Here is a 14,817-nt window from a genome sequence, read left to right as displayed (position 1 = left end):
GTATGTACAGGTGAAACTCGAAAAATTAGAATATAGTGCAAAAGTTAATTTATTTCAGTGCAGCAACTTAAAATGTGTAACTAATATATGAGATAGACTCATTACATGCAAAGCAAGATAGTTCAAGCCGTGATTTGTCATCATTGTGATGATTATGGCTTACAGTTTCACCTGTATATAATTTAATGTGTACATTTATTTTATTAATATTTATTTGTTGTGACCTCTCTATTACCTGTTCACGTTGCTGTTAGATCCTTCAATATAAAGCCTAATCTAGCTGACAGGTTTTAAGCAGTTACCAGCAAGTTTTTGGGGTCCCTACTGGGGTGATTTCCTATCAGGACAGCAGGGGAGAGTTTAATGGTCGCTACAACTTCCAGTTCAGGGGGCACCTCTAATTTATTGCAACATAATGTAGTAAAATCTCACATTGCGAAGATAAATATGAAAAAAATTGCTCTTTGTGATCTTCCTGGTCAGTTCACCCACAGCAGGGGTAGGCCACTGTGGCCCTTCAGCTGTTGTGGAACTTCAAGTCCCATCATGCCTCTGCCAGTAGTTGTAACTGTCATTCTTTCCATTGTTCCTTTGCCTCTGGGAGTCATACTTGAAAAACCAGCCATACCTGGATCGAAATTTGGTTGGTTAAGTAGGGGCTGCCGAAGATTCGATCCATCTATGGGCAGGCTGATTGTACTCAAGTCGATCCATCGAACAAATTGGGGTACAACCAACCCGATAGATTTTTTACATGCGATTACCGCCAGCAGATATTGTTGCTAGCAATAATTATTTTGCTTTGCCAGCCAAGAAGGCTCTCCGCACCCCCCCAGCCAGCAGAACACAGTAGTTCTTCGGGTAGGCATTCCCCCATCATGGGAGAATTAAGTTACTTTCCTTCTTTCCACCCATGGTGGAAGGAAAGAAAATTGAATCATTAAGGGGCTGCTTAACAGTCAGTCTTGCAAAGCCTTGTGGGACATGCAGTTCTACAACAGCTGGTTGGCCACAGTACCCCACCCCTGCCCTAGGGTTTTTAGATGTATTATGGATGTATTATGGAAGATTGATGTTATCAGGCTTCCTCTTCCTAATTTGTCCAGCCAGTGTAGGGCACCTGATAACATCAAAAACATCTTTCAAAGATGCATCAGGAAGACCAAAACAACTTCTGGAAAAGGAGTCTTAGCCTGGGTTCACACTGATGTGGTGCAGAGTTTGCAGCATTTTCTGTGCGAATTCCGCACTGTATCACAATCGCACCCCATTCATGCGAACCACTGCGGGTGTGTATGTTAAGTTAACAAGACCCCAAAATCGATCCACAAAACGCGGTGTGATGTGCAAAATCGGATCGCATGGGTATGAATACGAATATGCGATCCTATTCTAGTGTGGACCATAAAAACGGTCCTGTACCCTTTTTGGTGCAGATGCGGTGTGATTTCAGCCAAACAAAATGTATGGCTCCAATCGTACCACACACAATTCGCATGTGATTTGCACAGGAATGCGGTGTGGTTCCTGTACAAATTACATGCGGTATACCGCACTGCAGAAGCGTGAACCCAGCCTGAAAGTGATAATAGAAGTTTGTTTGTTAAAAAAAAAAATAACGAACAGCCCTGGCTCTCACTGCTTTGTCTCAGCCAATGAGGAGAGAGACTCAGGCTCCCGGGCACATAGCTGGATCGAGAAGGGGCTCAGGTGATAGGAGAGCTGTGGGGGGAGCAGCACACAGAAGGTTTTTTACCTTTTTTACCTGCATGCATAGAATACATAAAGGTAAAAAACCTTCAGCCTTTACAACCACTTTAAGCTGGCCAGTCGGTTCCTGATGAACTAACCGATATTAGTTTAGTGAGTGGCCCTTTCAGCTCCCTCCTGCCCAGTGTCTTTGATTAAAAAATTGAAAGAGGTGGACAATAAATTGTTGGCCGAACAGGGGTTGCATTGAATGTCTACAGATTCAATATTAAAATAACTATGTTGGTATGGCCATCCTTAGTGATGTGATTTCTTACATTTCTTCACAATTTTAGGTCTATTTTTGCACTGTTGCATTTTTTTGTCTTTTTTATTGTTGGGTTGCTCACGTTCATAGTTTACTTTTAAGCATTGGGTTGCTCAGGAGGGTTGAAACATAGGAATTGCCATTGCTAACATGTTTTTAAAACAGTGCAGACTCCATAATCAATATGCTTCTTTATCACTTGAGTCTTTTAAACTGGCCATTGACATTTCCTTTTTGTTTTCCATTCAGCCAGTAGGAACAGATTCCGCCATTCACACAAATGAGGTAGATGCAAGAATCCCCCCTGGGACATTGTGTTCTGACAGCAGGAGCTGGCTTTGTCCGACTTTACTGATCAGTGGCTGCAGCCACTGATCAACAAAAGTTTTCCAACTTACCCTTTTAACAGAAGTTGATCTAACAAGCCACTTCAAACAAAGAGGGCCACAAACTGATCAAAATTAATCAGGTCCCTGCAGAACCTACTGAAGTTTGATTCATCTATGACCAGCTCAGAAGTATATTTGGCCACCATGTTCAGCTGAGCACAACTTCCAGCCACTATGTGACCTATTTTAATTCTTTATACTCATGACAAAGCTCTGTTTTTTGGAGAGAAACATGTAAAGTTTCTTTTTTTTCTTTGGGTCTTTCTTTGGGAGCACTTTTTGAATGCACATGGTATTCATTCCTCTCCCCCCCTTTTTTTGGAGAGGTCTGTACTGTGTTTTACAGTGCATCATTTTCATTCCTCAAGGCAGTTAGTTATTTTTGACTGGATATGGTGATGTATGGGGCTTATCCATGAGAAGCTGACATTTAAGCTCGTGGATGAGTGTACCCATATTACAAATCTGTAGCAAGATAGAATATACTATCTAATTAGTTTTGTCCATGGGGTAACTCAATTTCCTTAACTTTTTTTTATATATTTGAATTAAGGTTATATATTTTAGATTCATCAATTGGCCAGATGGTGCGTAGGGAAACTCTGGTGTAGATTTGGTATTTGCCAAAGATGATGATTTACATTTTGAGCTTAGTTCAACAGCTCAGAAGTACAGACTTCTGAAACTTTACCAGCTGCATGCTTGTTCCTAGGAAGTGAAACGTGGATAAATATGATGTCCTTGAAACCAAAGTGATCAGTGGTGGCTCCTATTTTCTCAACCTCAGAGATTTCTCCTAAAGCAGAAACCAATTTTTTAGTCTTATTGCTGTCCTCACCGTCTTACTTGATGACTGGTGCGACCAAGGACAGGAAGGGATGGGGAAACTTTCCAACAGGGGTGCAGAGTTATGAAAAAGCTTTTGTCACACAGCGATAAGCTAGAAAAAAAAATTGCCTGGGGGGGTGGCTTTTTTTGTTGATCAGCAAAGTTGAAATGTTTCTTTTTAACTTTTCCTTTAACCAGGTAAACGGATCTGCGCTGGGGAGGGGCTGGCTAAGATGGAGCTCTTTCTGTTTTTCACCACCATCTTGCAGAACTTCAAGCTGACCTCAAAGATGAAGTTTACTGATGCTGACATCAGTCCAAAGATGACTGGATTCTCCAACATTGCAATCCCCTACGAGCTCTCGTTTGTCCCTCGTTAATTGAGCACATGGAGAATTTCCATATGGACAGCCTCATTATACAAGCTGCTGAAGATTGGTATTCTTATATTCTATGTTGTAAAAATGTCATATGTAATTTAATACACAGCATAATATGCCCATCAGCTCACCCCCCCCCCCCCCCCACAATTATTACCTTTTGTATCACTTGACCCTCCCTCTTAGATTGTAAGCTGTAACTGGCAGGGTCCTCTGATTCCTCCTGTATTTATTGTATTGTAACTGTACTGTCTGCCCTCATTTTGTAAAGCGCTGCGCAAACTGTTGGAGTTATATAAATCCTGTATAATAACACAAGGGGTCTTCAAAACTTTTCTGCAATTTGTTATATTATATTAATGTTTAAAAAGTGCAGAAACATTTTAAAGACCTCTCGTAATATTAATAATAATAATATTAACGTAAAATGTTGATTCATCCCAAATGTGTTCGATAGGAATGAAGTCAGAGATCTGTGCAGGACACTTCACACCAAACATCACACTTCACACCAAACATCACACTTCACACCAGACTTGATTTCGTTCACAAGGGCACAGTCATTCTGGAACTGAAAAGGACCTCCCCCAAACTGCTGGAAGCACACAATTGTCTAAAATGTCTTTATATGTGTAGTAAAAATTAAACCCACCACAAAAAACATCTGAACCCAATCTTTTGGCCGCGTACTGTAGGTGTGATGGTCGGGTGTTCCCAAACTTTTGCCTATTTAGTGTACCAGTAGCAATTTCTCTTTTAATTGATATCCAGTGTTGCCAACCTCCCGTAGCATTTTTTCCTGACAAAAAAATTTAACTTTTTCTGACGGAGTACATTTTTTTACTGACAACCTGAAAACGACAGAACTGATATTAAGAAAATTGATATTTTAACAATAGAAATACAATATGGAAACATTGACAATACCCAGAACAAGCAATTTGACTGGTTTAACCTAAAAAGTCAAACTGTTCATTATTTTACTGACGACTGGCAACCTTGTTCAGATGCTACCATCTCTCTATGCATCTTTCTCTAGAAGTTGGACAGCATTTAGGAGATGCTGTCTGATTAACTGCTTGCCGACCTCCTCACGTATGGGTATGGCAGCAGAGTGGCTCTCCTGCAGTAATACGTATCTGATAAATGATCTGATTCCTCCAGGTAGGGGGCATGCACCTGCATGCCCACCGCCCCGGCTGTGCAGTAATTAGTTATAGCATAAACCGATCAGCGGGTCTCTGCCAATAATTGCCGTCCAGAACCTACTTACTGGTGAAGAGGAAGACAGGAAAGAGCTCTGTGAATTTAAACAACACATAGCTCTGTCTTGTCAGCGGGGATGTGGCGGTTTTTGTTTCCCTGTAAAGCAAGAAATAAAAAAACAGCACATGCCTTAGTAAAAACAGCACACAGTGAATGCACTAATGCACCAAGCACTGTTAGGCACACATTTCATTCTTTGAGTGTGCAGATGTTAACCCCTTCCCAGCCAGTGTCATTAGTACAGAGTCAGTGTATTTTACTAGCACTGATCGCTGTATTGGTGTCGCTGAAGATGTCATTGTCAGTTCCCACAAAATGTCACAGGGTGTCTAAACATTTCTTGACCCATCACAATAAAAACCCAGCCTCCCTTAGGCTTTGGGGGATAGAGACGTATAAACCCCATTGGAGAGGGAGTAATAAAATCATTAAATTGAGTCAACTTGAATTAAAGTGGATATTTGAGATGGACACGTTGACTGCAAAAGGACATAATATAGAATTTGACCTGAACTGTTTTATCAGTGATTATTAGTCATCCTTTATTCTCTGTAACCCTTGTCCTGCTCATAGTGTGCTGGTTTATCGTTTATTATCATTTATCCTTATATACTAAATTATTTCTACCTCCGTACTTTGCAAATAGTTTTTCGCTCCAGGTTTATATTGTTTCTTTCCCATTGGAATCTTATGGTGCTTTCTTCTCTGTATCCACTAGATGGAGCTAGTCATATATCCACTGGTGTGGGTATTAGTTAATGTCCATTTATATATTTTAATTCATTGTGTTCATTTACTAATTGTACTGATGGGGGTAACATTGTTTTCATTTTAATGTATTATCATTTATTTCAATTCATTTAATCTTATAATGTGCTGGGACCCAATAAGCTTCCATGTGGGCTGTTTTTACATGATCACTTATGTCTATTCCCATGTCTGGAGGATCGGTTTAATTATGCCCCTTTAATTTGTTTGTGAGCCATCATTGGATGATTATCATCTATGTCCGGAGTATGGGCTTAGCATTGGCTCTCTAATGCTGCTCATTTTGCACCACATTATTGGCTGTGTGCAGGGGCAGACTGACAACTCATGGGGCCCCCAGGCAATAGGGGATCATGGGGCCCCTGTGTCCTTGCCCACACTCAAAGCACACCCAAAAAAGCCTATAAAAGGGTACCAGGGGCATTTCATGGGGCCCCCCACTGACCCCGGGCCCTTGGGCAGTGCCCGAGTGCTCGAATGGTCAGTCTGCCCCTGGCTGTGTGCCCTATTTAAAGATGGGGGATGTCACAGGGCTCCTAACCCTGCATTCACTGAATGCTGTTTTTACTAAGGCATGTGCCTTTTTTTATTTCTTGCTTTGCAGGGAAACAAGGGGGCTGTACAGTGACTGATCACTGTGATAGTCAATCAGAGGCTATCACATCGATCATGTGACCCAGAAATCGGGATTCCTGGGCAGGGGCGGACTGACAACTCATGGGGCCCCCGGGCAATAGGGGATCATATGGCCCCTGTGTCCTTGCCCAAACTCAAAAAAGCCTATAAAAAAGGTACCAGGTGCATCTCATGGGGCCCCCTACTGACCCCGGGCCCTCGGGCAGTGCTCGAGTTTCCAAATGGTTAGTCCGCCCCTGGTCCTGGGTCCCGATCGTTAGAACAGGACCTGGGGCTCTCAGTGACACCACGGTCTTTCTGCTGAGAGTGTGCTGTGCGGCGCACTCCCAGCACAAAGAGAGGTACGCAAATATGCAGCCCCACAGAAAAAAGCCCAGTTCTATGAGGCTGCATATTTGTGTGATGTTGGTATCAAGGGGTTAAAGGGCCAGAACTAATGAAGTAGCTACTAAGGATCAGCAGTGGATAAGCAGAATCTGGTTTCACCCCCAAGCGTGCATGACCTATCTGTTAAGAAGGTGAGTGCATGGTGCACATACCCGGTGATAGGAAACACCACAATATAGTCGGCACGGTGGAGTAATGTATATATGTTCACCATAATTCGGAGTCACATATAATTTGTTTAATATGAGTGGATACTATAACACGTTTCATTTTTGGTTATATAAAAGGGTGTTGCACTATGGTATGATTTTGTTTTATTTTGCACGGTTCTGGAGTTTAAAGAGGAATAATACGTGGAAGGAACACGTCACGGATCAGAAATTTGGAGACATATTTTCCTTATAAAGCGTGTTTTTGTCCTATTGTAATTTATAGGTCAGTGGTCACGGTGAGCAGGGAGGGGGGCCACAAGTCAAGCACAGTGTTGATTATTGCTGGATTGGCCATTGATTAACAGAGTTTGGGGAAATGATATCCTTCACTGACTATCTTGGGGTATTACATTTTCAAGCCTTTGGGACCCATTAAGTATTACTAAACCCACAACAGTAAGATCTGTCTGTATATGCAGTAAAGCATGCTTGTTATACCCACTGTGGAACCTAAGGGGTTAATCCTCTGCATTGTGTAAAAAGGCTATTTGGTCCCAACTTCTCTGATCCTGCCCTTCTTCCAGAGTCCCCCTCTTATTTCCTGATAAGACATATCGTGTGGAGTCACTCTGCACATGCTCAGTTTGGTGTGTATTGCTAGAAAGGTTTTTTTTTTTTTCTTGGGAGAGTGCATTTGATCAGCACAGGGCCAATCAGCACTGTCCAGACAGAGGTTAGGGGTTTTGCATCCTCCTATAGCAGAAAGAAAGCTCCTCCTACAAGCTTTAACATGTGCTCTGCTGTGCACTGATAGAAGTCACAAGACTGTTCTAATTGCTGATGAGAAAAGGTATTGAGCAGTTTATATTTACTAAAATAATTGCACTTCAATGTTGTGTCTATTGTGGGAGACCAGATATAGTGAATACAGGGTCTGGGGTTTATTATTACTTTAAGTCCCTTCCCCAGGCGCCATTCAATTCTATATTTGGTTCGGAAAACCACATATTTATATACAGAGTTAGAAATGAGATCAAGGAAATACAACAATTAATAAAATACAACACATTTTTCATGGCTATTGTAAAAGCTTAGGCTATTTAGACAGTAATCAGGTCTTAGCAGTGTTGATGGAATAATTGACTAGGGCAGGGGTCTCCAAATTTTCTGAACAAAGGGCCAGTTTACTGTCCATTAGACTTTGAGGGGGGCGGACATGAGTAGAAGATGCCCTGGCCCTTAATGGGAGTAAACAATGCCCCGTCATTGATTTTAGTGAGATAAATATTGCCCTGTTGTTGGTATTAGGGGAAGAAATAGTGTCCCATCATTGGTGTCAGTGGGAGGAGTAGTGCCTCATTGTTGGTATAGGAGGAAGGAATAGTCAACCATTATTGGTGTCAGTGGGAAGTATAGTGCCCTGCTGTTGGTGTCTGTGGGAGGAATAATGCCCCATCATTGTTGTCAGTAGGGGGAATAGTGCCCCATTGTTGGAGTCAGTGGGGGGAATAGTGCCCCATTGTTGGGGTCAGTGGGAGGAATAGTGCCACATTGTTGGTGTCAGTGGGGGGAATAATGCCCCATTGTTGGAGTCAGTGGGAGGAATAGTGCCCCATTGTTGGGGTTAGTGGTAGGAATAGTGCCCCATTGTTGGGGTCAGTGGGAGGAATAGTGCCCCATTGTTGGGGTCAGCGGGGGGAATAGTGCCCCATTGTTGGGGTTAGTGGTAGGAATAGTGCCCCATTGTTGGGGTCAGTGGGGGGAATAGTGCCCCATTGTTGCGGTCAGTGGGAGGAATAGTGCCCCATTGTTGGTGTCAGTGGGAGGAATAGTGCCCCATTGTTGGTGTCAGTGGGGGGAATAGTGCCCCATTGTTGGGGTCAGTGGGAGGAATAGTGTCCCATTGTTGGTGTCAGTGGGGGGAATAGTGCCCCATTATTGGGGTCAGTGGGAGGAATAGTGCCCCATTGTTGGGGTCAGTGGGGGGAATAGTGCCCCATTGTTGGGGTCAGTGGTAGGAATGGTACCCCATTGTTGGGGTCAGTGGGGGGAATAGTGCCCCATTGTTGGGGTCAGTGGTAGGAATGGTACCCCATTGTTGGTATTGGTGACAGGAATTATGCCCCATTGGTGTCAGCAGAAAGAATAGTGTCTTACATTATTGGAAGGAATACTTCTCCAAGAGCCTGATAAAGGCAAGCAAAGGGCCACATCCAGCCCCTGGGGCTTAGTTTGGAGACCACTGGACTAGGGAATAAAAAGTCCAACCACCCTTCCTACACCTGTGTAAGTGGGTGACAGTGAAATGCCCACACGCTTGATCATAGGCTGGAGGGTAAACAGGCGTTATTGTCAGAGGCCAGAAGTTCAATTAAAGTCAAGTGGCACAAACAATTTCTGTCATTTATTTGGACCACAGTCTAACATTTTCACCTTTTATATAGACATGTGGAGAACGAAAAAAGTGTGTTTAGTTCTGGATCAGTTTGTTAAGTTACTAATTTAGTTTTGTTGCATTTGTAATGAAATTTGTTCTGTTTAGTTCACTCATTTTCAACTGGATTTTAATTTTTTTAATGGATTTGAAGTATTCAAATCAAATTCGAAACAAAAATATTGAATCAATCTCAATTCATTGTGAAGAATAGCTGGTGTTATTTTATTTGAAATTCGTATTTCGGTAGACAGTTATATGCTTTCAATTTGTATTCTTTTCTGTTCTATTCAATTCCTTTATTTTCTATTATTTTGTATTCTATTTCTTTATTTTCTTGTCGATTTTATTATATCCTTTTATTTTATTTTCTGTTTTACTCTACTGTTTTCTATTCTCTTTTATTCTATTCTTTTCAAAATTTGAATTGCGGAAGACAGCTATATTCTATTCCTTTATTTTCTTTTCTATTTTATTCTATTCTATTGCATTATACTCTACTATTTTCTATTCTATTATATTGTTTTATTCTATTTGAAATTTGAATGTTGGAAGACAGCTATATTCTTTTTATTCTATTCTTTCTATACTATTTTATTCTTTTATTTTCTATTCTATTCTTTTTCGAAATTCAAATTTGGAAGACAGCTATTTTGTAACACTAATACGCATAGTCTTTGAAGGAAATCATCAATAGTCAGCAATATGTTTATATTTCTCATTTATTTTCAAATTCAATTTAGTTTTTGAATTTGATTCACATTTCGGACGAAGTTTCATTATTTCAGATTCGTTTAAATCCGTTACTTTTGTAAGTCGGAAATACGGATACATCCAAATCTCCAAATAATGAGAATTTCATCTGAATTTCCGTCTGGAATTAAACGAAACGCACATGTCTAATAAAAATAGTATACATCTCAATTCCTGCTTCTCTTTCTATGATTTGAGGTTCCCCATCAGTAGTTTAATCTGTAGATTACTTCTGTTATGACAATATACTGTTTTTTATATATATATATATATATATATATATATATATACTGTGGGAACTCGCTTCAAATGGTAGAGCTTTGTTAAACGCACACAGCAACTCGCTTTCTTTTTTTAAGGCCTTTCTAGCCCACTTTTATTTAAAGAAAATGTTCCATAAAGCCTCCCACACAGGGGGATCCACCATCAAACACACGCAAATGAAAATTCAGCCTCCTGGCTTGTACTCAGTTTTATGTCTGTCTCCTACAGACTCTTTCCAAAATCTGGCTCTCGCGCACAGCTGGTCACTAGCACACAGCTAGTCTGGCTTCCACCTCTCCTTGGTGAAGCCCTCCTGACTCCAAGGCAGAGACCTCCTGTCTGCCAGGGTGGAGCCCTCCTGACTCCAAGGCAGAGACCTCCTATCTGCCGGGGTGGAGCCCTCCTGACTCCTGTCTGCTGGGGGGGAAGCCCAGAACCCTGATCCTGACTCTTGAAGATTGTCCTGCACACCTGAGCAATCAGTCTGCTGGCCATTCCCAAAACCTGGTCCCAGGATTGGAGATTTCATCCCTCCCAAATCACTTTGAAATCTCCAGGCTCCAGGTCCCAAAATGGACCTTACAAACAAATGAGGAAAGTGAAAAGCCACTTTCCTCTGTATCAAACACGTACCCCGGAGCCCCTCAACCTACCTTGTTGAGAATCCTGGGTGAAATAACCTTTCCACATCATGACAGATCGCCACACTGTCACAATACACATATACACAGTAATGGCCAAAAATATTGGCACCCCTGCATTTCTGTCAGATAACCACTTCGCCCAGAAAACTGTTGCACTTACAAATGTTTAGACATTCTCATATTTATTTCTTTTGTTTGTATTGGTATGACACAAAAAAGTGGAGAACCAAAATCGTATGTAACAAATTTATATGCAGTTTCAATAAATTAACAGCTTTTTATAAATACAACCCATACTATGGCAGTGGTATCCAAACTGTGGCCCAGAGGGCCAGATGTGGCCCTTTGCCTGCCTTTATCTGGCCCTTGGGGCACCATTCCTCCAACTGACACCAATGATGGGGCACTATTCTTCTCATTGACATCAACAAAGGGGCACTATTCCTCCCATTGAAAACTGATGATGGGGCACTGATGCTACGGTGTTTTCTACTCCCACTGGAAAAAGTCCGGCCACCCCTACAGCTTAAAGGGCAGTAAACTGGCCCTTTGCTTAGAAAGTTTGAAGACCCCTGTACTATGGCATACAATCTAGGGAGCAGGGGCGGACTGACCATTTGGAAACTCGGGCACTGCCCGAGGGCCCGGGGTCAGTAGGGGGCCCCATGAGATGCCCCTGGTACCTTTTTCATAGGCTTTTTTGAGTTTGGGCGAGAATACAGGGACCCCATGATCCACTATTGCCGGTGGCCCCATGAGTTGTCAGTCCACCCCTGCTAGAGAGCATAAAAAAACAAAAGCTAAATTGCTACTTTTGGTTTCAGCCTATGTGAATAAAATGAAGCACTATAATGCTGGTGTTCAAATCACTGTGTGGAACTCCTGAGTGTTTTTTGACTGTATGACGATCTTTATTTCACCAATTAAGGAGAGAGAGAGAGAAGCATCTGATGCAATTGTTAAGCCCTCATGCACACTGGAAGTTTTGATAACGCTGGTAACATTAGCTGTGGAAAGTCACGTTTTTGCATTAGCGTTTAGTGGCGCTTTACCGCTGAGTTTTCCCACATTTTTCCATGTTTGCGTTTTTTAGCGTTTTTTTTAGCAAAAATTTTTTTGGGGTCAAAAAAGGTCCAAAAACGCCGGTTTGCAGCATTTTACCACGTTTTTCTGCGTTAGTGTTTTTACAGCTAAAAAACTAGAAACTCACTAGTCCTGGTATTTTTTTCCAGCCAAAAAATTTCCCAGTTGAAAAATATTGACTACAGTCTATGTGTGCATGGACACATAGGATAACATGCTGGGGAGTTTACTGGCTGTAGAAAAAAACATCCAAAGCCAAAAACAACAGCTGTAAAAACATCAAGTGTGCAGGAGGACACAGCCCTGGTTCACATATGTGTGTTCCTGCGGGCCGCGTTTTGCGTGGGCAGGAGAGCCCATTCATTTGAATGGACTCCCATGCTCCATGACACGCAGGGAAGAAGTCCCTGCACTTTTTTGGAAACCGCAGCTGCACGGGAACCTTGGGAACCTCTCATTCTTCTGTGTGGGTGGTGTGGCTGCACAGATTTTTGTGCGGATCTTCAGTGGCACCACCCGCACACATGTGAACCTAGCCTTACACTTACTCTTTCCTGAAAACACATCTTTCCCTGTATATGAAAATAAATCGTCCAGCTGGATGCACAGGTTTGTCACATGGACTACAAGATTGTTCATGGTTTGGTTGTCTTCCTGCATGAGTTTCTGTATAGCCTGGGCCAAAGGATTGTCCATCGCAACCCAAACGTTCCTTGTGACATCGAAGTGTAATTCATACTTTCCATCCAAAGTCATTTTGTAGGTGAAATCTTCAATTTCTCCTAAGGATGATGGACATCCTGTCCAGATTTGACATGTGGTCATACCTAGGATAGATTGACTGCTAAACTAAGGGTGTAGATTCCTGGGTTGAGCATAGAAAAAACAAATTGTCCTTCAATCACCAATATTAAGGCCAAGTGTGATGTGAGATGATCCTGCCATGAAGATCCTTGTTCAGGCACTTTCTGTTAAGTGGTGGCAGCTGCCTCCTCCTTGGGCTTCTGTCACACTGGAGTTGATTTACTAGAACTGGAGAGTGCAAAATCTGGTTCAGCTGTGCATGGGAGCCAATCAACTTCTAACTTCAGCTTGTCCAATTAAGCTTTGACAATAAAGCCTGGTTTCTATGTAGGGCTGCACCAGATTTTGCACTCTCCACGTTTAGTAGATCAACCCCCACTGCAACCCTTGTCAGCCCGGGTTCACACTGATGTGGTGCGGAATTTGCAGCGTTTTCAGCGTGAATTCCGCACTGCATCAGAATCGCACCCCGTTCATGCGAACCACTGCGGGTGTGTATGTCAAGTTAACAATACCCCGAAAGCGGTCTGCAAAATGCGGTGTGATGTGCAGAATCAGATCGCATAGGTGTGAGTACCCAAAAAGTGTCCTGCGTGTTTTTGGTGCGAGTGCAGTGAAAATAGAGTCATACAAAATGTATGGCTCCAATCACACCGCACACAAATCGCATGTAATTTGCATAAGAATGCAGTGCGGTACCTGTGCGAATCACCTGCGATGTACCGCAAGTGTGAACCCAGGATAAATGACTACAAGTGACCACGCTGAAGCTGGGTATACACACCAGTGAGTTGAATGAAAAAAAAAACTGACAGATCCTAGCATCAACACAACAATTTGTGATGCAGGGATCTCTCCCACTATTGTATTCTGACAACCCCCCCGCCAGGATCCATTGGTCAGCATTTGCAGCTGTTTTTTAAAGTTTGTCACTGAATTTGATTATTTGCATATTTATTTATTTTTGTAGAGATTAACAATCATAAAGATTTCTATGACTTAAGCAGCCCAAAGATTATGCAATTTTCTTGCCTTCCACCATGGGTGGAGAGAGAGAAAATTACTCAATTTCCCCATCAACACAGTCAGTGCCTCCTGCATTGCTATTGTATTCTGATGGCAAAACACAATAATTGCTGCTGGCAGCTATTCTGTCGGCAGTAATCACAAGCAACAAATCCAACAGGCCAGTTGTATTGAAGTGGGTCAATGGATCAACTTCAGTACAACCAGCCTGCTCATAGATGGATCGAAGCTCAGCTGGTCCCTGCTGAACTGGTCAATATTTGATCCATTTATGGTTGGTCCTACTGGTGTAAGGCGTTAGTGGGCAGTCCTGAATGAGGGCTATCAATTTCAGGCTTGTGCATATACTTCCTAATAAATGTGGACACCAGTGATCCCTCCTGTATGTGCTAGCTTTCTTTTCAGTATTTAGCCTGCGAGTAGAGATGGCAGGGTTTGTTACATAGTTAGTCTGGCTGAAAAAAGACAAAAGTCCATCCAGTTCAACCATAGAAAAAAAAAAGTTATAATCCTATACCCACAGTTGATCCAGAGGAAGGCAAAAAAAAACCCAGCTGGGAAAAAAAATTCCTTCCTGATCCCCCGAGAGGTAATATTCCCTGGATCAACTTTACCTATAAATGTTAGTATCCAGTTATATTCTGTGTATCTAAGAAAGAATCCAGGCCTTTTTTGAAGCAATCCACTGAGCTGGCCAGAACCAACTATTGAGGGAGTCTATTCAACATTTTCACAGCTCTCACTGTGAAGAAACCTTTCCGTGTTTGGAGATTATATTTCTTTTCCTCCAGATGTAAAGAGCGCCCCCTTGTCCTCTGTGATGACCTCAGGGTGAATAACTCTACACTGAGTTCACTATATGAACCACTGATGTATTTATACATGGAGATCATATCCCCCTTATGTATTATACATGGAGATCATATCCCCCCTTATGTATTATACATGGAGATCATATCCCCCTTATGTATTATACATGGAGATCA

At 42.1% G+C, this 14,817-nt stretch overlaps 1 protein-coding gene across 4 annotated transcripts in view; it reads left to right on the top strand.

Moving 5' to 3' along the window:
* Positions 1–14,817, top strand: part of LOC149445091 (cytochrome P450 2G1-like) — a 776,615-nt gene that overhangs the window by 39,490 nt on the left and 722,308 nt on the right. For 3 of the 4 annotated variants that reach the window (XM_089654136.1, XM_089654138.1, XM_089654139.1), the window contains one exon: positions 3,433–3,653. The exons of the other annotated variant lie outside the window; for it this stretch is intronic. In XM_089654136.1, the coding sequence (XP_089510262.1) occupies positions 3,433–3,614 (182 nt within the window). In that variant the 3' untranslated portion in view covers positions 3,615–3,653. Of the gene's footprint in view, positions 1–3,432; positions 3,654–14,817 lie in introns of those variants that run through there. 4 annotated transcript variants of the gene reach the window in all.

Source organism: Staurois parvus, unplaced genomic scaffold (assembly GCF_062004578.1).
Source record: "Staurois parvus isolate SC_StPar_1 unplaced genomic scaffold, SC_StPar_1.0 ptg000746l, whole genome shotgun sequence".
NCBI classification, from domain to species: domain Eukaryota; kingdom Metazoa; phylum Chordata; class Amphibia; order Anura; family Ranidae; genus Staurois; species Staurois parvus.
Note: the sequence above shows the minus strand (reverse complement) of the source record. Positions and strands in the feature narration are given on the sequence as shown.